A 26,530-nucleotide genomic window follows, 5' to 3' on the forward strand; every position below is an offset into this window, starting at 1 on the left:
TTAATTTTTCATCATAACTATATTCTCAAAACCCTAGCATTCTTCCAGTGATTCTATGTTGCACCTTTTCCACAATTCCAATATATTTTCTATAATATACAAATTGCACACAGTACTTCAATGATGGCCTAACCACTGTCCTGTACAGATTCATCACTTGGCTTGTGTATTCATTGCCCTAATACATAAAACCCAGAATCCTATTTGTGCTTTATGCCTTTTCTTAACAACTGCAATGCTGCTTTTAACTGTATATTTATCTATCTCTTCATCCAATCCACTGAAAAGTTTACTATTTAGGGTGTATTTCTATTCCCTGTACCCTTCCCCTAAGTATGTTGCTTCACGTTTATCTTTGCTGAACTGCATTTGCCATATATCTGCTTACGCCCTATCCCGTCAATGTCCTCCTGTGTCTTCAGCATGCTAACATAACCATTTGAAACTCACTGTCTAGGCAGAGGCCTGAAGAATGGTCACTTGAGACATTAGCCCAACAACAATTTCCACCTTTAGGCAAAATATGTCCGATCCCAATAGTTAGTCATTCGCATTCGGCCACTCCCTCAAATATCTTCAATTATTCCTTACATTGTCTATCTTCTCTGCCTACCTGGACTGTCGGTTCAACATCCTCTGCATAAAATGGTTGAATTTAAACTGTCAATGCACTTTTTTCTACTGAACTTCAGCCCATGTTCCTTCTAGAATATGTGGCAATCTCCAACATACGCCTTAGGCAGGTATCAATTTGTTTGTCCCTTTCTGCACTGTATCCAGAGCCTGGATATCCTTGCTGTAACACAGCAATCAAAACACCATAACACAGCAACAGTGCGATGTATTTTTGAACCATTGGTTTAAAAACCAAACTGTCTAAACTTATGATGTGCTGGCTTCAGGTTCACGAGTTGCTGGTGGACAACAGTTCCAGTCCTTCTGAAAATCTCGATGATGGCTGTTTGTGGATACCTCAGGGTGGAAGCCATGACACATGGCTGAAAACACTGACCTGTGCGCTGCTGGACAGTGGAGGTGTGAGAAATGAAGTTCTACAGTTAATAAAGCCAATGTGTGAGGTAATTTGGCACCTGTTTAAATCACTGAATGCAGTATGAAAATCTAATTTAATCAGCAGCCTTTTCACAATGCATAAATTAGTGAAATAAAATAATAAGGAATAGAATACCCAGAACTAGATTTATCTCTGGCTAACTACTGGTTGGAAATTACTCTGAAGCTCTTCATTAATGAAAGGCCACACTAAAACTTGAATGAAGATAACATTTTTTCTGTTTAGACCTGTGTTACTGGCTACTGGGCGAGAAGCAGCTTCAAGTTTAGGATGGGAGAGATGCTGGGAAGCCTGCAGGAAGCAGTGTTGTGTCATTAAGGAAGGGTTGGTCACTGGTAATTTGATGAATGATACCAATGCTCATTTGGTTCCAAAATACCAATCGGATCAACAGAAGAGGAGACTTACTCACTGGCTGATTAAATCAGATTGCTAACAAAGACCCCACTTTTTTTTAGTAAGACAATTTTTTTTTCTTTTTGTATATTTTTGTTTGAACTGTTGATGCTGATGACCTTCTTGGGGATTTGGGGAAGGTGGTTACTACAGATGAAATAGCCAATTTATTGAAACATACTGATGAGTGTCGCAAGTAATATTAGTTCAGCTCCTCCCTCTTCCTCCAAATCATTTCTTTGATGAGGTTGTCCACATTCCCTTGATAAGATATTTAAAGAATTGAAGTATACTCCTGAAAAGACAAGGGGGCGGAAATTCAGGCATGCCAGAAAGCTGGCGCACCTATGATTTTTTTTTACCTGGTTTTTCTGCCGGGAGCGGTGAGGTAGCCGTCCGATCGATTTTCAGGACTTAGAAGATTTTTTAACGTTGGACTGGAAGCCGGTCATCGCAGGGGCAGAAGTGCAGCAGCAAGTCATGCTGAGGGGCAGGATCGAGTCTCTGCTGCTGTCACTCAGCGATGGTGACGTCACTGCGCGTGTGCGTCACCACACGATCTTTCCGCCGTTAAAGGGGAGAGAATCGGGGATTTTTTTAGCTTCAGCCACTGGGCCACCAGGGAGATTTTAGCCAAGCCAATGGCCTGGTGCCCAAGAGGAGGTACCAGGCTGCCTGTTGGCGGCTCGGCCGAATCCAGGGGAACAATAGTCCGGCCCATATGGAAGTCGGCCGGCAAAAAAAATAAGATGGCGGCCGCGGCATTCGCCCCTCACCTTTAATGGCCACCACACCGCCAGGGCAGAGAGAGAGAGCAGACAAGGTGCACCGACAGAAAAAACTGTTCGGGGCATCGTTCAACGGCTCATGGATTCTTTTCAGCAAATTTGAGGCGGATTAAAATGGAGGTATGGGATAGTGGTGATGCGCGCTTTGATGAAATGCTTGCGGCGGTCGGCAACAGCGGATCGGAAGTGGGGACAGGCCGAAAAATCTCCGAGCTGAATTTGGGTCGGAGCGGCCAATGGACTGAAACATGGCGGCCACTCGATTCCACCGCATGGCCACTGCAAAACAGCGGTAACGGGCCTTATACGGCCACTGAATTTTGGCCCCAAGGATAGTTAACTCCAATTAGTTCATTTTGATCACTAGATTTTTTTAAATCAAAACTGATTCCTGATGGTGAGATGATCTCTATTTGAGGTGCATGTTTCACTCCTCTGTTCACAGGTTCAATTTTTGATGGAAATAAACATTACTCATACCAATTATCTGAACCAGACTTCCAGAGTAATTGTGGCATTGTGAAAATATAGAAAAAAAAAAAGACTTGCACTTATATAGCACCTTTCATGACCCTGGGACGTCCCAAAGCACTTTACAGCCAATGAAGTACTTTTGAACATAGTAATATAGGGCCCAAGTTTCGGGTCACGCTTAGAATGGCGCAGCCCCGACCTGGACACCCGTTTTTCGCGCCACAAAGTGCGCCTAAAAAAAAACTTACAGATTCTCTGGCTCCCTACTGGTCCTCTGGAGTCCAGCGCGGCGCAGCATGAGCTGTAGGGGGCAGAGCCAGGTCCCTGTGCTGAAAACAGTGCCGGGACCTCTGCACATGAGCGCTGTAGTGGGCACGCATGTGCAGTAGCTCCAGGCGCCCAAAATTGTGTGGGAGGGGCCCAAAGCACGCAGCCCCTAGCCCTGGCCGAATGGCCTCACTGGGGCTGCATGCATAAGGCTGCCTACCACGTCCAGCTCCTGCTTCCTCCCGACTCGACCCCCCCCCCCCCGGACCGGACCCGCGCTCCTCCCCTCTCTTCCCACCCCCCACCTGACCTGCCCTCCCTCCACCACCCAACCCGACCCGCGCTCCCCCCAATCCCGGACCCAGGACCCGACCCGACCCAACGCCACCTACCTGTAAATCTGGTGCTGGGGACGGGCCCTGCCTGAAGGTCTTGTGCCCGGCCCGGACCGGCCCATTCAGCCTCCCCCACCCTTTCCTTTCCCCCCCCCCCCCCCTTCTCCTTTCCCTCCCCTCCCCCCTTCTTTCCCTCCCCCCTTCTTTCCCTTCCCCCCCCCATCTCTTTTCCCTTCCCCCCCCATCTCTTTTCCCTTCCCCCCCCATCTCCTTTCCCTTCCCCCCTTCTCCTTTCCCTTCCCCCCCCTTCTCCTTTCCCTTCCCCCCCTTCTCCTTTCCCTTCCCCCTTCTCCTTTCCCTTCCCCCTTCTCCTTTCCTTTCCCCCCTTCTCCTTTCCCTTCCCCCCCCTTCTCCTTTCCCTTCCCCCCCCTTCTCCTTTCCCTTCCCCCCTTCTCCTTTCCCTTCCCCCCCTTCTCCTTTCCTTTCCCCCCCTTCTCCTTTCCCTTCCCCCTTCTCCTTTCCCTTCCCCCTTCTCCTTTCCTTTCCCCCCTTCTCCTTTCCCTTCCCCCCCCTTCTCCTTTCCCTTCCCCCCCCTTCTCCTTTCCCTTCCCCCCCCTTCTCCTTTCCCTTCCCCCCTTCTCCTTTCCCTTCCCCCCCTTCTCCTTTCCTTTCCCTCCTTCCCCTTCTCCCTCCCCCTTCTCTTTCCCCTTCTCCATCTCCTCTCCCCCTTCCCCTTCTTCTCTTCCCCCCTTCCCCTTCTTCTCTTCCCCCCTTCCCCTTCTTCTCTTCCCCTTCTTCTCTTCCCCTCCTTCCCCTTCTTCTCTTCCCCTCCTTCCCCTTCTTCTCCTCCCCCCCCCTTTCCCTTCTCTCCCCCCTTCTCTTTCCCCTTCTCCTCTCCTCCCCTCCCCCCGCCCTTCCCCTTCTCCTCCTCCTCCTTCCCCTTCTCCTCCTTCCCCTTCTTCTCCTCCCCCCCCCCCTTCCCCTTCTCCTCCCTCCCCTCCCTTTTCTCCCTCATCCCTCCCCTTGCCCTGCCCCCCTCCTCCCCCTCCCCTCGCCCTGCCCCCCTCCACCCCCTCCCCTCGCTGTCAGAAACACACACACTGACAGACAGAGAGTGAGAGACACACAGTGACAGACAGAGAGATAGAGACACTGACAGAGACACACTGGGGGGGGGGGGGGGCATCCCAGCACGCTGTTGGAGGGCTCCCGGTGCTGCAGTCAGTAAGTAGAAAATGTTTTATTTAGAGATTTAAAAAAAAAAAAATTTTTCTTATTAATTTTTTTTGATTGATTTATTGGTTGATTTATTGATGCATTTATCATTTATTATTGATGATGGCTCTTTATTTGTAAAACTTAAGTGTTTAATGTTTGTAAACTTCCCTTTAACCACCCCCCCCCTCATTCCCTACGCCTGATTTGTAACCTACTCCTGATTTTCTAAAGTGTAGACAAGGTTTTTTCGAGCGTACAAAAATCTTCACTTACTCCATTCTAAGTTAGTTTGGAGTAAGTTTTCACTGCCGAAACTTTGAAAACAGGCGTAAGTGGCCGGACACGCCCTCTTTTGGAAAAAAAAATTCTGTTCCAAAGTGAAACTGTTCTAACTGACGAGAACTGGAGCAAACTAAATGCCGAGAATTTGAAATTCTAAGATACTCCGTTCTACACCAGTTGCTCCAAAAAATCAGGAGCAACTGAGGCTGAAACTTGGGCCCATAGAGGAGTGAACACTGCATGAAAAGAATGAGAAAGGGGATGGAAGCTTTCTAATTGGTTGTGTAGTGCTTTTTAATGTTTTTAAATATCAGCAATAGAATGTAGCAACAATATTCAATATGTTTTGTATTTTTGCAGAACAGTCGATCCTCACTTCTGAGGAAAGCGGCTGTTAAGCTAGCTTATTTTATGTTGCTGTCTTGAATATTAAAACTGTTACATCATTTTGGAGAGATCAAGAGACAGGGCAATGCTAGTGACAATATTCATAAACCCAGAGTACCGAGAAAGCTCAGACAGGATTGGTGGTTGCTCACTTTAGTAGCCTCTGCACTCTCTACAGCTCCAGATTATTAAATATTTCTGTGCATTAGTGAGGCTGTTTTCTTCATTTGATTACTTGCCTATACAATTGTGATATGTCGATCATTTTGAAAAGGAGTTTTAATGATGCACATTCTCCAGTTGTAATCTGTATATTGAGTTTGTTCACATTCAGTTAGTTTATTGCTGCTCAATGACACTCCTGACACGGCTCCTACTTTAGAACACATCAATTATAGCTACAGAGAAGCAAAGAAGTGGCAGCTTACTTTAGGGCATTGTAATGCTATTAAAAATTAATATTTTGAAAGTTATAGTTGGCACGCAGTTCTGAGTTTTTAAAACTTGGGTGCAGATTTAATCTTGATCTTCTGTAATCTTGAAATTTCAATTTATTTATTTTCTACTTTTGGCGAACTTGTTTCATCAGGTGAAGACTGATTTCTGCCAAATGGTTCTTCCGTACTTGATCCATGATATTCTCCTTCACGGCGATAATAGCTCCTGGCAGGTGTTGTTATCTAACCACATTCAAGGTTTTTTTAATGCGTGCTGTAGAATGGGATCCAGCTCTAGCCGATGCACCACACCAGCCATTATCGACTCAGGTAATTGATTCGACATTTGTCCACTGAAAAGATATTTTAACAAGTGTTCGGATATGGCGGTGTTGTAAATTAATTTGCTTAAAATTGTATTTATAAAGTGAGCGAGTGCACGTGTGAAACCTAAATAACTAGCTCACTTAGTTCGGTGCCAGCCCATGTGATAGTTTTGCCCACTGAGTCATTTGAGGTGGAGATAGGAATGTTGTCTCTAAATATCTTACTTGGCCAAAAATAATGAATTTTAGATTGGAGCTTTTTAGCAGTTTAAAAAACAATGCCAGGTAAGAGTGGTGTTGCCACCAGTGGAACTTAGTGTTTTATTTTGAGGGTATTTGCACCCTTGTGAATATGCTTCCTTCTTTCCCATATTCTTGATACAACAACTCTTTTATCCATTGCAACCTCTTTCAGACCACAACTGATGTTGCTCTTGGTCAGCTGTTGGAAAAAACAGATACCAGCCTGTCTTGAGACTTCCATGTAGAAGTTTACAGTGCAGAAGATGACCCATTGTTTCTGTGCAAGCTCTATAGTAGGAGGAATCCAGAACTAGTTACACTGCCCTGCTCTTTCCTCATAGCTTTGTATCTTCCTCGGCTTTGAATATTTATCTAATTTTTCCTTAAAAGATGCAATGGTCTCTACCTCAGCCATTCCAGTCTCCCAACAGTTCTGTGTACAGAAATGACTTCTAAATTCTCTCTTTACTGTCTTAGTGTCAGGATGAAATTAACAATCGTTTGTTACTGACTTCCCAACTAAAGAAAATAGTCTATTCCTATTTAGAGGAACCCTTCATACTTTTAAAATCCTCTATTAATAAACTCCTCAGCCTTCTCTGTTCTCTGTGGTATCTCTGTATTCCACCACTTTGTGCGTCACCATGATTTTTGAGCTAGTCCCTGTAAAAATGGGCATACACTTGACTTCTGCCTTTCACCCCTCCCGCACTTAACAATAGGGAGCTATTGCTCGAACTAAGGAGACCAATCGGACCGACGTGGAACAGGAAAAGTTGGCAGTGATAATAACCCAGCACCCAGTTCTCCCTTTCAATTACAGCTAAAATAGCATTGACTATTTAGATTTGGGGTTTTCATTGTCATTGGATAAATCAGGGTTTGCGTCTCAACCACTGGTGCCTGTCTTCATCAAGGATATATGGTAAAAAGATGAGCACATATCTTTTCAGTAATTGCATTGCTCATGACAGCCAGTAAAATGACTGTCTCTACTGTTTGTACATTCTCGTTGCTGTGAAAGCTACCACAGCTTATATAAAAGTACGAGGATGTTGTGAATAATCATACAATCAGCTAACAAAGTACAATGCTTTTTTTGTTGACCCTTTTGCTGACAGCTATTTTTGTTACTTTGGCAGAAACTGATAGCCTACCCCATGGACACATGGATAAAACATCACGACGCACCATGCTGGCAGTGGTCGATTACTTGCGAAAACAAAAAAGGTATTAGTTCAGATTTTAAAAAACAGAAGATGCTAAAATTGCACAACAGGTCAACCAGCAGCTGAAGAAGAAAAGTAGGTTAGCATATAGGGCCCGAAATTGGTCGACATACCACCTGCGTGCTGCCCAAAAATGCAATTTTGGTCAAAAAAACATCTCCATACTGCTCGGCGGAATATTCATCATTGACATACCGGCGAGCCGTATGCACACCGTCCGCTACGTCCAAAAAGTCCAATTTTCATTGCATATCGCCGACATACCACCAGAGCTGCATACCGTCCTGGAAAAGGTGGTTTTACGCGATCTTAAGTGGGCAGGAATGGGCCGAGTGCACGGATCCACCATTTTGGAAATCAGGAACTGTCAGCTAAAGCAGCACCTCTGTATTTCTGAGGTGAACAGTGATTTTACAGTGCAATTTAGGGTGGAAACGGTATTTTTATTGTTACTGAGTAACCTATTAAGATAGAAGGTATTTTAGTTTTTTTTTCATCGAAAAATATTGTGAAGATCTGAAAAGAATAGGGCCTGTACTAACTCTGCCTGTATTGCTGACAACCTGTCTAATGGGGGAACCAGATGTGAAAAGGTTTATTGAGCAAAGTTATAAGGGTAATGGAGGAGGTCGCAGACTGATGAGGAGGAGGAGGCCTTACCCTGATGACTGTTACCCAAAAGTTTGACACTGTACAAGAGTGCTTAAATTAAATTCAAACGTTTGTCAAAATCTCAAAAAATATACAATTTTAAAACTTTGTAAAACTTACAACTATAAAACAACTCTAACAACTTTAATAACAACTTTAACAAAACTTTTACAAATCAAACTTAAATTATTCAATGCACAAGTACAACAAAATAACCCTTTACTGGCCTCGGCCGCGACCACGTGCTACACCACCTTTGGGACTATTTCCCCCCCCCCACCCCCCTTTCTTATTCCCGCCTTTCCCTTTCCCACTGCCCCTGAGCCCAGACCTTCCTATACTGCTACCAAGCCGGTGTGCAGCACCGCACCCCGAGTGCTGTTGCTGTCGTCGGGGGGGGTGGGGGTCAGACGTTGCAGGCACAATAAATGGGGCCTCAGAAGAAGCTCGCAAGGTGGAAGGCGTGGCTTGAGGGCTGGAAAATGCTGTCGGCTCCCCACCCTCGGGTGCTGTCGACCTGACTACTATGGCACGGGGCGGGGGGGGGTTCCGCGCCATGTCCTGATCCCATTGATTGCCACATGGTTTCGCCGACGGTCCGCTCCATCATGGTGATCATACGCAACATATCTTCCGACTGCCGCTCTGATAGAGCTGCGATGTTTGCTGCTATTGTAGTCATGACCGTGAGCAGCTCTCATCCTGTGTCGACGCTGGCCTGTGTCAGATGCACCATGTCCTGGTACACACCTACAGCAACTAACCTTTCCTTCACCAACCTTTGTCGCTGCGGCAAAGGTGCTGCAACACTGCGGGGGTGGCTTGGTCCCGCAGAATCAGAGGAGCATGGGGGAATCTCCTGAATACAGACTCTGTGGTGGAGGATGTTCCAGCTGCCCCATATGGAGCTGGTGTATCCTCCTCCGTTTCCACCCCTACCTCCAATGGATGTAGGATCAGCGGCTCTTCTTTTTCCTGGTCCCCTTCATCTTCCTCATCTCTGTCAGTGGTGAAGTCGGGAGAGGGCTGGGTGATGCCAGTGGGTTTGTCGTCTGTGGCAGTGTGGTCTGAATCATCCAAGTCTGGAAGTACAAAAACATTTTAAAAAGCTTGACACCAGGGGAGGGGTAAGGGTTACATGAGTACATAGTACAGTGACTTATCGCAGTCTTACTTCAATGTCCACCACTGCTGCAGTACTGCATTACATATCGCAGACAGACAATATATATATGCATTGCGTTACATGCCCCCCCCCCCCCAACATTGCATTATATCACATGAGGCCAACATTACCGTGCAATAAACTTACATTACATTAGGCCAATATTACAGTTACATTACATGACATGAGGACCGCAACACAGACTGCATTTTATTCAACTTACCATCTTGTGCGAGTGGGTCAGCTCCAATGCCGGTGGTGGCACGGTTGCTATCCCCAACCAGGGACAGGACACGGATCTCGATGTCAGTCAGAGGCTCCTGGGTTGTGGGTCCTCCCTCCATACGGCGCTGATCGGATGCTATTGCAGATGTCTTCTTCTGCAGAAAGTAAAGTAAATCCAAGTAAAAATCTTCAATCCATTTAACATCTCAGACACACGGGGTCACACACACACAAAAAAAACACTGCGTTGATCCTCTTGTCATGACCTGAAAGCGTGAATACATCGCAATAATCTTGATAAATATCATCCATGTGACACGGAACCTACATTTACATGGAACATGGCACATGGCGGGGTGCATAAATAAAATAATTACTTTTGCTGCCCTCACTAGGTCATTCCACCTCTTACGGCACCTTTCCCCGGTACATACCATGGTACTTTTGGAGGACACAGCCTCCCCGATCTCGTCCCATATCCTGTTGTACTCCTTTGGGGTGGTGGGGCGGCGGGGGGGGGGGGGGGGTGCTTTCCACAACCAGCCTTCATTAGCTCGGAGTACCTCTCTGTGAAATGCTCGAGAAGGGCAGGTAACTCCGTCTTGTCAAAGGCGGGCACCCTCAACCTCCGTCCTTTTTGATTTTCCTGCGCTTTGATGTTTTTTTAATATTGCCATAATATTTCTGTTGTTACAATTTTTGCTTTGTAAAATATGACGACTTATTTGTCAAACTGTAGAATTATTAATTGTTGGGAATATTTTTTAACTCTGCAATGTGTTTTTCAAGTAACTGCCCGTCTACTAGCTTGCTGCTCTTTCTTGCTCTCTCTCCCTCCTCTTCAAGTCACTGCGCATGCGCGGGTGACGACTGACCCCGAAATTCGCGGGTAAAACGTTTCTGTAAAAAAAAAGTGGAAAAAAAGAAAAATTCGCACCATCCATCGAAGAGCAAGTCAATCTGGATCGACTACTAAGTAATATACTACCCGCTGCAGACCGCTGGCGTAACGGCGAAAAAATGTTGACCAATTTTGTCCTCTTCGGTCTCGGCAGTATATCGGCGGTTTGAAACGACGCACCGCCGGTATACCGCTGAGAAATGGGCGGACCTTATACCTCCGACCAATTTCAGGCCCATGGAGGTGTAACTTCATCAGAATTCTGGTTCATCGTGAGATGTGATGAAGGGTTGTATCAAAAATATTATCCTCGCTTTCCCCCTCTGACCCTTAATGACATGAATCGCTGTAGCACAATGATTTGGTTTTAATGTTTACATTAATGCTAGCACATATTTGTAGAGTTACATTTGATCTATTTGATTTACTTCAATTTCAAATGTCTGAAATGAAGCATTCAAGTGAAACCTATTTTATCAATTTATTATTTGCATCTTTCTCATTGTAGACATCAGCTGAGCACTGTATGGAATGACAATTTCTGGCTGGATCTGAACTACCTGGAGGTTGCTTTGACAGCCCAGTCATGTGCTGCTCACTTTACAGCCTTGCTATGTGCAGAAATCTATGCAGATAAGATCAGATCTGAAGAGGAGGAATTGAAACGGTACCAGTTGGAACTGTAGCAAATCATTGCCTGATATTAGAAATGTGCCCATGACAAAATAACACATTTTTGTATAAGATATAGGCCCCAAGTTTCCACACGATAAAAAACGGGCGCCCCTCCGAGCTGGGCGCCCGTTTTTCGCGCCGAAAACGGCGCCGGAAAAAAAACGCGCGATTCTGGAGCGCCCTGCAGCTCCATGTCTGTTTGGTGCGGCGCCCAGGGGGCGGAGCCTACACTTGCGCCGATTTTGTAAGTGGGAGGGGGCGGGTACCATTTAAATTAGTTTTTTTCCTGCCGGCAACCCTGCGCGTGCGCGTTGGAGTGTTCGCGCACGCGCAGTGTGATGGAAACATTGTCACTCGGCCATTTTTGTAGTTCTTTGTAGCTGTTTAATTTTTGAACATTTTTTAATAAAAGCACATTGCCATCAGCACTGAGGCTTCTTGCAGCAGTGAGAAGGCTGCAGGAAGCCTCAAAGTTGAGACAGCCGTTTCCCTCACACCCGCCGCTGCCTCCTCTCTTTCCTCCCCCCCCTCCCCCCCCCCCCCCGCGGGAACGAATGGCTTCCTCCTCCGCCCCCCCTCCCCCCGCGGGAACGAATGGCTTCCTCCTCCGCCCCCCCTCCCCCCGCGGGAACGAACGGCTGCCTCAACTTGTGAGGCTTCCTGCAGCATTCTCCCTGGCTGAAGCACTTTCACACAGGTAGGAAGATGGTTTATTTAATCTTTTCTTTGCTTATAAATTTTTATTCAGGTTGGATTTATTTGTATACTATTTGTATAAGTATAAATAAGGATTTATTATAGAATTTAATGACTTCCCTTTCCCCCCCCCCCCCTCCACCTCGTTCTGGACACCTGATTTTTTAATGTGTAGACAAGGTTTTTTCAGTTCTACAAAAATCTTCACTTGCTCCATTTTAAGTTAGTTTGGAGTACGTTTTCATTGTGGAAACTTTGAAATCAGGCGTCAGTGGCCAGACACGCCCAATTTTGAAGAAAAAATTGTGTTCCAAAGTGAAACTGTTCTAACTGACTCGAACTGCAGAAAAAAAAATGTGGAGAATTGCGATTTCTAAGATAGTCCGTTCTCCACCAGTTGCTCCTAAAAATCGGGCGCAAATCATGTGGAAACTTGGGCCCATAGAATGGTATTGACTTCTTTAATTCTGTCATAATACACACGGCAGTTTAAATTTTTTTTCTCCTGGTCTCCTGCCCAACAGCCAGCTTGATTGACAGGACGGCTGCTTGTCGGGCAGGAAAGCCTGCAGCAGAAGGCCGCAGCACAGGAGAAGGCAGGTCTAGGGGTGGGGGAGATTGCAAGGGACGACGGGGGCGAGATAGTGGTCGCAAGGAGGATAGAGCATGGTTGGGGAGGGGGCGGTGATTGCAGGGGCAGATAAGGGGGTCGGACAGATCTCGCAGGGTTTACAGGTAAGCTTATTGGGCCTAGATAAGAACATAAGAATTAGGAACAGGAGTAGGCCATCTAGCCCCTCGAGCCTGCTCCGCCATTCAACAAGATCATGGCTGATCTGACCGTGGACTCAGCTCCACTTACCCGCCCGCTCCCCATAACCCTTAATTCCCTTATTGGTTAAAAATCTATCTATCTGTGATTTGAATACGTTCAATGAGCTAGCCTCAACTGCTTCCTTGGGCAGAGAATTCCACAGATTCACAACCCTCTGGGAGAAGAAATTCCTTCTCAACTTGGTTTTAAATTGGCTCCCCCGTATTTTGAGGCTGTGCCCTCTAGTTCTAGTCTCCCCGACCAGTGGAAACAACCTCTCTGCCTCTATCTTGTCTATCCCTTTCATTATTTTAAATGTTTCTATAAGATCACCCCTCATCCTTCTGAACTCCAACGAGTAAAGACCCAGTCTACTCAATCTATCATCATAAGGTAACCCCCTCATCTCCGGAATCAGCCTAGTGAATCGTCTCTGTATCACCTCCAAAGCCTGTATATCCTTCCTTAAGTAAGGTGACCAAAACTGCACGCAGTACTCCAGGTGCGGCCTCACCAATACCCTGTACAGTTGCAGAAGGACCTCCCTGCTTTTGTACTCCATCCCTCTCGCAATGAAGGCCAACATTCCATTCGCCTTCCTGATTATCTGCTGCACCTGCAAACTAATTTTTTGGGATTCATGCACAAGGACCCCCAGGTCCCTCTGCACCGCAGCATGTTGTAATTTCTCCCCATTCAAATAATATTCCCTTTTACTGTTTTTTTCCAAGGTGGATGACCTCACACTTTCCGACATTGTATTCCATCTGCCAAACCTTAGCCCATTCGCTTAAACTATCTAAATCTCTTTGCAGCCTCTCTGTGTCCTCTACACAACCCGCTTTCCCACTAATCTCTGTGTCATCTGCAAATTTTGTTACACTAAACTCTGTCCCCTCTTCCAGGTCATCTATGTATATTGTAAACAGTTGTGGTCCCAGCACCGATCCCTGTGGCACACCACTAACCACCGATTTCCAACCTGAAAAGGACCCATTTATCTCAACTGTCTGCTTTCTGTTAGCCAGCCAATTCTCTATCCATGCTAATACATTTCCTCTGACTCCGCGTACTTTTATCTTCTGCAGTAACCTTTTGTGTGGCACCTTATCGAATGCCTTTTGAAAATCTAATTACACCACATCCATCGGTACACCTCTATCCACCATGCTCGTTATATCCTCAAAGAATTCCAGTAAATTAGTTAAACATGATTTCCCCTTCATGAATCCATGTTGCGTCTGCTTGATTGCACTATTCCTATCTAGATGTCCCGCTATTTCTTCCTTAATGATAGCTTCAAGCATTTTCCCCACTACAGATGTTAAACTAACCAGCCTATAGTTACCTGCCTTTTGTCTGCCCCCTTTTTTAAACAGAGGCGTTACATTAGCTGCTTTCCAATCCGTTGGTACCTCCCCAGAGTCCAGAGAATTTTGGTAGATTATAACGAATGTATCTACTATAACTTCCGCCATCTCTTTTAATACCCTGGGATGCATTTCATCAGGACCAGGGACTTGTCTACCTTGAGTCCCATTAGCCTGTCCAGCACTACCCCCCTTGTGATAGTGATTATCTCAAGGTCCTCCCTTCCACATTCCTGTGACCAGCAATTTTTGGCATGGTTTTTGTGTCTTCCACTGTGAAGACCGAAGCAAAATAATTGTTTACGGTCTCAGCCATTGCCACATTTCCCATTATTAAATCCCCCTTCTCATCTTCTAAGGAACCAACATTTACTTTAGTCACTAGTTTCTGCTTTATATATCTGTAAAAGCTTTTACTATCTGTTTATGTTTTGCGCAAGTTTACTTTAGTAATCTATCTTTCCTTTCTTTATTGCTTTCTTAGTCATTCTTTGCTGTCGTTTAAAATTTTCTCAATCTTCTAGTTTCCCACTAACCTTGGCCACCTTATACGCATTGGTTTTTAATTTGATATTCTCCTTTATTTCCTTGGTTATCCACGGCTGGTTATCCCTTCTTTACCGCCCTTTTCCACTGGAATATATTTTTGTTGAGCACTATGAAAGAGCTCCTTAAAAGTCCTCCACTGTTCCTCAATTGTGCCACCGTTTAGTCTGTGTTTCCAGTCTACTTTAGCCAACTCTGCCCTCATCCCACTGTAGTCCCCTTTGTTTAAGCATAGTATGCTCGTTTGAGACACTACTTCCTCACCCTCAATCTGTATTACAAATTCAACCATACTGTGATCACTCATTCCGAGAGGATCTTTTACTAGGAGATCGTTTATTATTCCTGTCTCATTACACTGGACCAGATCTAAGATCGCTTGCTCCCTTGTAGGTTCTGTAACATACTGTTCTAAGAAACAATCTCGTATGCATTCTATGAATTCCTCCTCAAGGCTATCCCCTGCGATTTGATTTGACCAATCGATATGTAGGTTAAAATCCTCCGTGATTACTGCCGTTCCTTTTTCACATGCCTCCATTATTCCCTTGATTATTGCCCCCCCCACCGTGAAGTTATTATTTGGGGGCCTATAAACTACGCCCAGCAGTGACTTTTTCCCCTTACTATCTCTAATCTCCACCCACAATGATTCAACATTTTGTTCATTAGATGAAGTACTCCTGTTCCTTTTGCCCACAAGCAGTGTTGTAAAGGCATTTGACTTAATGGATCCAGCCCTTCTCACCTCCTTTTACCTGCTGGGTTTCCCAAGGCCTGAGAAACCTGGCCAACCTGAGTTTAAAAATAGAAAGCTTGTAAAAATGGAGGCACACAGCCTTCTTAAAACTTTCAATACAGAACCTGCCTCCTGTGAACAGTTTGGTCACCTGCCCACGTCCTGTCTTCGTTAAAACCTGAAGTAGGTGGGTTGGGTTTGGGTTTTGAAATTTTAACTTCTCACCGGCCCAAATCCGTTAGTTTATGGGGTTAAAATTACTACAATGGAAGCCAAAAATATCTAGAGTAAAAGAAAGAATAAAGTAACCCCAAAAATGTAACAGCTGGTTCAAAAGCATAGTGTGAAAATTTATTTCTGTGCAACGGGTAATAAATAATTGTAGGAGACACAAGTAATAAGATACAGCAGTGATACAACCTACGTTTAAATAACTATGTTTCTGGTTTTGTAAGGAGTTCTTACAAAGCAGCACGCAGCCTAAAGTTTGATGAGGCGAGCCAAGAGCAAACAGTCTCCAGCTTGAGCAGCAAAAGCAAAGAGGAAACGGGGATCAGTTTACAGGTATAGAAACAAAATGGATTTGTGAATGTCTCCTTTAAAAAGTTTATCTTCTCTTCCCATACCTGCAGCAAGGTCTCCAAGATAGGAAATAACTAGCCTCTACTCAATCGTTCATGTTAAACACTGGAATGTATGAGGAATAGATTGCTGCTTGAACAAATCAAGAGTTCATGATGTCCCTGTTTCAGTCAGTTACAGCTGGTCACAGCTATTATATCCCAATAATGGAAACTAATCACAGCTACAGTGAGAATTACATTTGACCGCAATCATAGTGTCCCGTATGTGACTAAACTAAGTGATAGCTAATCCTCTCGAACTGAATTACCAGATACAGTTTTTTTTTAAAGTTAATCTGACTGCAGCACAAGAATTGTAACATTTATTCGTTGACACCTGAACATTAAAATTATATACATTGAATACCTGTAGAAATCTCACATCACAACTTACCCTTTTGAGCCTTTTTTTCATAGAATCATAGAAATTTACTGATACCAGCTTTTTATTTCAAATTCTCTCACGGTGGGATTTGAACTCGTGTTCTAACAGGATTATCAGCCCAGCCTCTGGATATCTAGTCCAGTAACGTAACTACTGCACCACCATACTTCATGGGATCCCAATTTGTCTACTGAAAAGGCCCGCCCCCAACCACTTGGGATGATAGCGTCAGTCACATTGTCTGAGAAGTGGAACGATAAGTCGTACCCCATCATTTTTGGGCCATTGCCACTGCGCGCAAAGCCTCAGAATCTATCCCATTGTAAATGGAACGAGAATATTTACTGACAGTCAGTGTTCGACTGTGACCCTCCTGCTGCCTGCTCAGTTGGAGCCTATCTAATTTAGAAGAATGACTTGCATTTATACAAAGCCTTTTATGCTCTCGGGACATCTCAAAGTGCTATACAGCCAATTTAAGTACTTTTTGAAGTGTAGTCACTGTTGTAATATAGGAAATACGGCAGTCAATTTGCGCACAGCAGGCTCCCACATGTGATAATGACCAGATAATCGTTTTTTGTTATGTTGATTAAATCTGGCCAGGATTCTGCTGGTTGAGGTTAAGTTCCTCTGGAGAATGAATTTTCAGAGGCAGCGAAACAGAGTGGGTCTGGCGCATATACTTTATTTTCCGTTGCAGAAATTATGTTACCAGCATTGAACATCAGATAATAGCATGAAGTTGCTATAGGGTGTCATATTATGTGTGGCAATGGAAACTAGAGGTTTGAATATAAGCCCTGATTTGTGAAAATGGGGTTAAACTCTAGCCCATGCAATAAGCTCATCTCCACTTGTAGTTCAGAGGGCAAGCTGCACTGAATTTTGTAACAGAAGCCCCTTACCTAATTTGAAAAAGGTTACTGGTATATGAAAAGTTTGGTCTGTAGCACATTTGTTTGCGGGGGGGGGGGGGGGGGGGGCTGAAAATTCGTGCGAGGTAGCAGCTGGTATCAGGAAGAAGTTGAAGGTAAGTGTGCTCCTCACTTTGGCCTCACAAGAAATGGGTGCAAATCAGCATCGGCACACACTCAAGTTGGAAACTCCTGCACCCTTTGGGAAGAACCATTTAAAGTATTCCACATAACCATTTCTCTTTTGCACGCCATCACAATTTAAAACATTTTGAGGCTAATTATTTCCTCCGGTTCGGTGTCTCCCGTCACTCCTGTAAGCAGACTTCATGTTCCCTATGATCGAGAGTGCACCTTTTATATTGGCCAGTGATGAACCTGCTGCTCGGCTTCTGCTTCTCTCTCTCCCATGCCTACCTGAAGTGCTTCAGCTCTTCCTACCACTGGTGCCATCCTGAGTACTCTAGTTCTACTTCCTCCCTCGTAGCTTTTGGAGCACCCTGCTCCTCCTCACCCTCCAAGCCTGTGCCCCACTCCCATCAATTAATTGACAAGAAGTATGAATTGAAACTTAGCTCCACTGCAATAAGAGTTTTCTCTCTACCGCTGATCAGGTGTGTCTGGCAGTGAGTACAATAATAGTGATGAGTTGCTGTTCGTTATTTTAAAGTTTGTAGCCTGCCAATATCTTGCTGTACTGATTGAGAGATACAGTATATTACTACTAATTCCAATGTTCCGAATTCTTAACATGAAGAATAAATTTCAATAATTTAAACTATTTTCTCATTTGCAGCTATCAGTAATACAATACTATACAGCTACTAGAGTTGCCAACTCTGATTGGACGTATTACCTGAGGTTTCATCACATGACCGCACCTTCAACTGCCCCACCCAGTCAGTCTTATTCCCATCTCAAATTTTATTACTATAAACATTTTTTGAAGAAAATGAAAAAGAATTGCACAATTTTTGAATGCACCTATGATCTTTCTCCCAGGTTACTCACAGCAATATGCAGGAGAGTGATCTTTAATTCCTGGAGACTCTAGGGCAATTGTAGAGGTTTGGCAAATCTAATATCAACTGTTTGGAAGAATAGCATCATAATGGCTGCATTCTGCTTTCTGGAAAAATATTTTAAAATTACATCATTTTGTAAAAGACTGACCAAGATCTTGGACCCCAGAATTTGCCTAGTATTGGAAGGGCTCCAGGCGGTAGCATTGTCACATCAGAGAAAGTGAGGGCTGTAGCAGTTTAAAAGATGTTCGTGATTAAACTAATATGTGTTCTATTAGGAACTCCTGATTGATGTGTACAGAAGTATAGGAGAACCAGATAGTTTGTATGGCTGCGGTGGAGGGAAGATGTTACACCCACTTGCCAGGTAAAAACCGAAGTTAAATATACTTGATACTCTACCCACTTCTGAAGGCAGTTACTCCTGCTGGTTTACAGTTCCCTGGGTGTTGGCAGCCCTCTAGTGGCCAATCCTTTGTGCCTGAGGTACAGGCTGACTAATAATATATTCAAGAAAAGAATAGATTTTTTTTTAAAGTCTCAAACCATCATTATGTCATGTCTGACCCTCTCCATTGAACAAAGAATATAAAAACAATAGAAAAGGTGCAACATAGATTCATTAGGATGTTACCAGGGATGATGGGTTATATTTATGAAGAGAGACTTGAGAAGTTTGGCTATTTTCTTTGTAACCAAGAAGATTGAGTGACCCAATAGACATCTTCAAGATTATAAAGAGTTATGTAAATAGCGATAGATTTTTTTTCCTATTGAGATGGTAATCAGAGGGCATAAATTTAAGATAATAATCATAAGAATTGAAGGGGAAATTAGAAAAAAATTATTTACGCAGCAGGTGGTTAGAATGTGAAATTCTGCAGTGAAACAGGTAATTAGATAGATGCTTGAAAAGGATGAATATTAAACGATATGGGAGCGAGCAGGAAGGTTGGATTAGATTAGTAGACCTGTGGAGAAACCACCAGATTAACTTTCTGTGCTGCAGCATTCTATGATTCTAGAAGCATCAAAGTGGAAGTCGGTTGTGATGGGAGAACTAAACCAGAAATATTTGCATTTATATATGGGCTATAGTACATAGAAACATAGAAAATAGGTGCAGGAGTAGGCCATTCGGCCCTTCTAGCCTGCACCGCCATTCAATGAGTTCATGGCTGATTGGAAATGGGAAATTATATTATTTTAGAGAAATTAAAAACAAACAATGTTCAAATGGATACTTGATCATTAAACAGGCTTTAATATTTAATTTTAGTAGAAAGCAACCCTAATTTGTTTGGTCCCGTTTACATAAACTGATATTTTGCTTTTTAATTTTACACAGAATTCGAACATATGAGCATGAAGCACTGTGGGACAAAGCTCTTGTAACATATGATATTGAAATGAATCTCCCTGTCTCAACACGCCAAGCTGGTATTGTCCAGGTATGTTGATGTCTTGGGTCCTGAAAGTGGTATTAATTATGTACTATATTGTAAACTGTAACAATTATAATTGCCTAACGCACTGGTTCTCAATATTGAGGGGCTCTGCACGTTTTTCATGTTGTAAACCTGCAAAAAATGTTAGAGACCATTCTGTTGACTAGTCAGCCTGTGGTGTGGGCCAGTAGCTTGACCTCCCGTGTTTTATGCCTGTTTTTGTGAGTGTTCAGTTGCTCACCCTTCAACCTGCGCTCCTCAAAATGTTAGTGGCCATTTTAAATCTGTGAGTGGCAGCAGCATTAGGGAGGGGTTAGAACCACAATGAGGAGCAGCATTCTTGCCATTTAAAATTGTAAAATGTTATTACCTATGGAGGTTTATTTGTGCATCATGTTGCATTCTTAGTCGAGGGAGTGGGCCTGAAGGAAGGTTCTTTTGATTTGAAGAAGTTTGAGTACAGTAGTGTTGTGGTACTGGACTAGCAACCTAAAAAAGGCACAAAACTCAATAATAAGAAAAATATCAGATTAACTTGTTAAGGAATGACCTGGGTATCATATTGGGACAAGACTTGTACAATCTCAGCCCAATTGTTCCCGCAAAGTACTCTTCACTAACACCTAAGAATTGATGCCCAAGTTCAGAGAGCTATTCCACGGATTAGAAAACCAACACCCTGATACAACTGTACTCTGTTGTATCTATTAGACGACATTCCAGAATCCTCCATTGCTATCCCGCAGACAGGAAAAACCAACCAAAGGTAGGAGTACAGTGGCCCTGGGAGTCCTCAATACTGACTTCAGATGCCATGAAGACTTATTGCTTCAGATCAAACAAGACTAAGGAAACTTGAAGATCAATGCCTACCTCTCAACTGATGAATCAATACTAATTTAAGTTGAACACTTGGGAGAATGCATTGAAGAAAGCAAGGGCATAGAATGCACTCTGGGTGGGGGACTTCAGTGTTCACCAAAAGCAGCTTGGTGGTACCACCACTGACCAAACTGGCCGAATCCTGAACGATGTAGCTGCCAGACTGGGCCTGTGTCAGAGGTTGATGGAATCAGCATGAGTAATTAACCTACTTGACCTTGTCGCATGCACATCTTTCCATAATAGCATTGGTAAAAGTGAAGACAAAGTCTCGTCTCCATAGAGAAAACACCCTTTCATCAACTATCGTGTCACAACTATCGTGATAAGTGGGACAGACTGGACGGATGTAGCAGCTCAAAACTAGGCATCCATAAGGCACTTTGGGCCATTAGCAGGATACATAATGATGGCCCAGCACGTTACTGCTCCGTCACCATAAAACCAGAGAAGTGGCTATGTATAACTTATCCACAAATAAAATAGAATAAATCCAACCCAGCCAATTACCGTCCTAAATTGACCTCGCAATTATAAGCAAAGTGATAGAGGAAGAAGCCAAATAGCACCATCAAGTGATACCTATTCATCAATAACCTACTGGTCGATGCTCAGTTTCGGTTCTCCTAGAACCACTCACCTCCAGACTGCATTACAGCTTAGACATGGATGCTAAAGGTGATTGCCACAGGAGAGGTGAGTAATTGCGATCAAAATCAAGGTCATATTTGACTGACTATGGCACAAAGGAGCCCTAGCAAGACTGGTGATCAAGGAGGAAACTCTCCAGTGGCTGGAGCCATGTCTGACACATGGGAAGATGATCATAGGAGGACGATCATAGGAGGATCATCGTCACAGCCCCAGGACATTTCTGCAAGAATTCTAAAGGGCAGTGCCCTTGGCTCTACACAATCTGTCATAAGGTCAGAAGTGGAGCTGTTGATTGACGATTCCACAGTATTTAGCTCCCTTCACAACTCCTACGATAATGAAGCAGCAAATTCCAGCCTACAGAAGGTCGTTCTAGCTTGGGCTGACAAGTGGCAGTTTACATTAGTGCCAAGCATTGAATAACCACCTCACCACGACCTTCAATTGCCAAGTTCCTCACCATTAACATCTTGGGCCTCACCATTCATCAGAAGTTTAACTGGAGCAGCCATATCAACATGTTGGCTACAAGAGCAGCGTAGAGACTGGGCACTCTGTAACGAGTGACTCACATTCTGATTCCTGAAAGCTTATCCACCATCTACAAGGCTCAAGTTAGGAGTATGATGGAATACTCACCACTTGCCTGGATGGGTGCAGCCATAACAACACTCTGGAAGCTCAGCATTATCCAGTGCCGAGCAGTCACTTGATTGGTGTCTTGATTCAACATGCATCATCATCATAGGCGGTCCCTCGGGTGAGGATGACTTGCTTCCACAGGAGTTCACAGATGTTTCAATGAAGGACCCGCACCTCATTATCAGTTTACTATGGTTGCAGTACATACTGCAACAACTTGTGTCAACAGCACCTCCCTGCTCTGCAGTCTCCCTATCAAGAAGAGCAAGAATGCCCATGTCATAGGAACAACATTGCCTCCAAGTTCCCCTCAAGTCACACACCATCCTCACCTGGACATATATCGTTGTGGGAGCTCTACCATCAGAAGGGCAGCAGCAGTAATAGTTCATGAAGGTTCACCATCTTCTCGAGGCAACTAAGTTTGGGCAATAAATACAGCCTTGACAACATCACCTACAATTTTTTTTTCATTGCAGCTTTCTTTATTTTCCTCTTTTTACACGCGCCACTTTTTGCACAATCTTTTTATCCCTCCATAACCTCACTGACAAGTCTTTATCACAGCTGTTTTATTAACCAGTTTGCAGGTCATTCAACATGTTAACACGCCTTTTTTAATTGGCATATCTGTTGATTCATTACCCCTTTTTCTCTTTTATTTCCAACTTTTCTAAATTGCCTAATTTTAGCTTTCAGTTCTGATGAAAGGTGCACACCTGAGATACCATAACCTTCCTCTTCTCTTTACAAATGTTGACTGACCTGTTGTGTATTCCAGTATTTTATGGGCCCAAATTTGGTCAAAGCCAAGGCCCACCCAAGTGCTATCCAAAGGACTGCCAATGGCCGCCGAGAGACTGGGCAATACTTTGCCAGGAAGATCCCTCTAAAAGAGGTGGCAGTACTGCCTGGTGGCAAAATAACGGCTTACACCATCAATCTGGGCAGCAGCGGGCAGGAGCTCTCAATCTCGGCGGCAAATGCGCTTGCCGCCCAAGTGCCACTGAGGATGGAGTCGGGCCCAGGGAGGGTGGAGGAGCTGAAAATAAAAACCATTACCAAAAATAAATAAACACCGGAACACCTTCAGGGGACCCCCATCTTGGTAAGACGTTGTATAAAAAAAAAAAAATTCAAAGATGTTCACTAACTTTTTTTTGCAGGTCTTTGTACTTACCGTCAGGGTTACATCTGCCTCATAGAAATAGAAAATAGGTGCAGGAGTAGGCCATTCGGCACTTCGAGCCTGCACCACCATTCAATAAGATCATGACTGATCACTCCCTCAGTACCCCTTTCCTGCTTTCTCTCCATACCCCTTGATCCCTTTAGCCGTAAGGGCCATATCTAACTCCCTCGTGAATATATCCAATGAACTGGCATCAACAACTCTCTGCGGCAAGGAATTCCACAGGTTAACAACTCTCTGAGTGAAGAAGTTTCTCCTCCTCTCAGTCCTAAATGGCCTGCCCCTTATCCTAAGACTGTGTCCCCTGGTTCTGGACTTCCCCAACATCAGGAACATTCTACCTGTATCTATCCTGTCCCGTCCCATCAGAATCTTATATGTTTCTATGAGATCCCCTCTCATCCTTCTAAACTCCAATGTATAAAGGCCCAGTTGATCCAGTCTCTCATATGTCAGTCCTGCCATCCCGGGAATCAGTCTCGTGAACCTTCGCTGCACTCCCTCAATAGCAAGAACATCCTTCCTCAGATTAGGAGACCAAAACTGAACACAATATTCCAGGTGAGGCCTCACCAAGGCCCTGTACAACTGCAGTAAGACCTCCCTGCTCCTATACTCAAATCCCGTAGCTATGAAGGCCAACATATCATTTGCCTTCTTCACCGCCCGCTGTACCTGCATGCCAACTTTCAATGACTGATGAACCATGACATCCAGGTCTCGTTGCACCTCCCCTTTTCCTAATCTGCCGCCATTCAGATATTCTGTCTTTGCGTTTTTGCCCCCAAAGTGGATAACCTCACATTTATCCACATTATACTGCATCTGCCATGCATTTGCCCACTCGCCTAACCTGTCAAAGTCACCCTGCAGCCTCCTAGCGTCCCCCTCACAGCTTGCACTGCCACCCAGTTTAGTGTCTGCAGTATCTGCAAACTTGGGAGATATTACATTCAATTCCTTCATCCAAATCATTAATGTATATTGTAAAGAGCTGGGGTCCCAGCACTGAGCCCTGCGGCACTCCACTAGTCACTGCCTGCCATTTTGAAAAGGACCCGTTTATCCTGACTCTCTGCTTCCTGTCTGCCAACTAGTCCTCTATCCATGTCAGTATATTACCCCCAGTACCATGTGCTTTGATTTTGCACACCAATCTCTTGTGTGCTCCACGCAGCAGTCCTTCCCTCTGCTGGCGCCGATTCCCACCCGCTCCAATCTGGCAGCTCAGCGGGCGGGAGGACACTTGCTCTACTTGGCCGCCAGCAGCCGTCAGTGGGCGGTTCCCAGCGGTACTCCCCTCCCGCCTGCTGCAGCCCGAGTGGAAACTGGCAGAGAGGGGAGACCGGTGGCAGTGGGTGGTACGGCCACCAATTTTTATTTCAGATTTACAGTTTTTATAAATTTGCAAATTATAAAAACTTTGAGAATATGCAGTTAGTAGCCATTTGGCAATTCCTATATTCAGTTATGTGTTTATCTATTTCTTTTTAACATGCTCACCAACAGTTTGATGAAATCTATAGTTGATTTGCATTTATTGACTGTAGGCTTTACAGAACTTTGGACTATGCCACATTCTCACGACATATCTAAAGGGACTTGAAGCTGAAAATGCAGAATGGTGTGAGGAATTGCAGGAAATTCGTTTCCAGGCAGCCTGGAGGAACATGCAATGGGATCATGTCCCCCCATGCAGGTAACTACAAAATTTCCTGCTTCAAATAAACTGCGTTGTGCTAACCTTTTATTGTAAAATTGTTGGCAGATTGGATTTGTGAATTAACTGTTATTGTATTAAATGCAAGTTCTAGGGCCTCAAACAAAAGCCTACAATCATTACTACACTTTCGAAATTATGTTAGCAATTTGTGAACTCATTTTTAGTTATAAATTGTATTCAATGTTTGCTTTATAACAACTTCAGTCTGTCACTGCTTGAACAGAACTCTAATCCCCTAGTTATATACTGCTTTCTTGGTGTTGATGCTGAGTGTTCTTTTGCGGCAGACAATTTCCAACATGTATCACAACAATTTCAAGTGCATCAAGACTGGTAGTTTAGCATTGCTGAAGAACCACGTTGAAGAGGTGATCTTGCACTGCTGGTACTTCACATCATTATGGTATAACTGCAGCCAGAGCACAGCCAAAATTTGTAACTTAAATTTTTGTTTTCAATGTAGATTTTCATGCTATTACCAATGTTTCCCACAGGATGGATAGATGTTTTTGGTCCCCTGGTACGATAAGGTGACCTTCACCCTTTGTCAAAATATTTAAAACACTTAAAGAAACAAATCCACTTCCTTTGGTTCAATATACTCTCCTTTAAATTACTCATACTTTGTCATTTAGTTATGGAGTTGTGCAGGTAATTGAAAATTGATTCACTTTTGTTTTCCTAAATGATTTGGCTGATTATTTTCTGTTTCTCCATTCCCAGAGATGAGACTTCAGGACCCGGGTATCATGAATCTGTGTACTATGCGTTGCAGTCTCTAAAAGACCAAGAATTCACTGCCTTCCGTGAGGTTTTGAAGTTTGCCAGGTAACTTTGCAATCACTACTCATGATTCTTTCAGGATTTAATCCACTTTTGGCAAACTCTGAAGCAAGATTTCCTTTTCATTGTAACTAAAATTGGCCTGCTAGTCTTTACTGATACTGAAATTTACTACACATCATAATTTTCTTTCTCATGTTAATTGTAGTGATACTTAGAGGGTTGACGGTGGATAGGCAGTGGCAAACATTTAAAGATCACATGGATGAACTTCAACAATTGTACATCCCTGTTTAAAGTAAAAATAAAACGGGGAAGGTGGCTCAACTGTGGCTAACGAGGGAAATTAAGGATAGTGTTAAATCCAAGGAAGAGGCATATAAATTGGCCAGAAAAAGCAGCAATCCTGAGGACTGGGAGAAATTTAGAATTCAGCAGAGGAACACAAAGGGTTTAATTAGGAGGGGGAAAATAGAGTATGAGAGGAAGTTTGTCGGCAATGTAAAAACTGACTGCAAAAGCTTCTATAGATATGTGAAGAGAAAAAGATTAGTGAAAACAAACATAGGTCCCTTGCAGTCAGATTCAGGTGAATTTATAATGGGGAACAAAGAAATGGCAGACCAGTTGAACAAATACTTTGGTTCTGTCTTCACGAAGGAAGACACAAATAACCTTCCGGAAGTACTAGGGGACCGAGGGTCTAGCGAGAAGGAGGAACTGAAAGATATCCTTATTAGGCGGGAAATTATGTTGGGGAAATTGACGGGATTGAAGGCCGATAAATCCCCAGGGCCTGATAGTCTGCATCCCAGAGTACTTAAGGAAGTGGCCCTAGAAATAGTAGTTGCATTGATGATCATTTTCTAGATGCATTGATAATCATTTTCCAACAGTCTATCGACTCTGGATCAGTTCCTATGGACTGGAGGGTAGCTAATATAACACCACTTTTTAAAAAAGGAGGGAGAGAAAACGGGTAATTATAGACCGGTTAGCCTGATATCAGTAGTGAGG

General features: G+C 44.0%; 1 protein-coding gene across 1 annotated transcript in view; it reads left to right on the forward strand.

Annotated features, from left to right (window-relative positions):
- atm (ATM serine/threonine kinase) overlaps positions 1-26,530 on the forward strand; it is a 145,314-nt gene that overhangs the window by 57,975 nt on the left and 60,809 nt on the right. The window contains exons 16-24 of the mRNA XM_070891313.1: positions 903-1,079; positions 5,812-5,989; positions 7,371-7,458; positions 10,908-11,066; positions 15,695-15,803; positions 18,468-18,556; positions 19,538-19,640; positions 24,558-24,706; positions 25,454-25,558. Coding sequence (XP_070747414.1) covers positions 903-1,079; positions 5,812-5,989; positions 7,371-7,458; positions 10,908-11,066; positions 15,695-15,803; positions 18,468-18,556; positions 19,538-19,640; positions 24,558-24,706; positions 25,454-25,558 — 1,157 coding nt within the window. The remainder of the gene's footprint in view (positions 1-902; positions 1,080-5,811; positions 5,990-7,370; positions 7,459-10,907; positions 11,067-15,694; positions 15,804-18,467; positions 18,557-19,537; positions 19,641-24,557; positions 24,707-25,453; positions 25,559-26,530) is intronic.

Source organism: Pristiophorus japonicus, chromosome 10, assembly GCF_044704955.1.
Source record: "Pristiophorus japonicus isolate sPriJap1 chromosome 10, sPriJap1.hap1, whole genome shotgun sequence".
NCBI classification, from domain to species: domain Eukaryota; kingdom Metazoa; phylum Chordata; class Chondrichthyes; family Pristiophoridae; genus Pristiophorus; species Pristiophorus japonicus.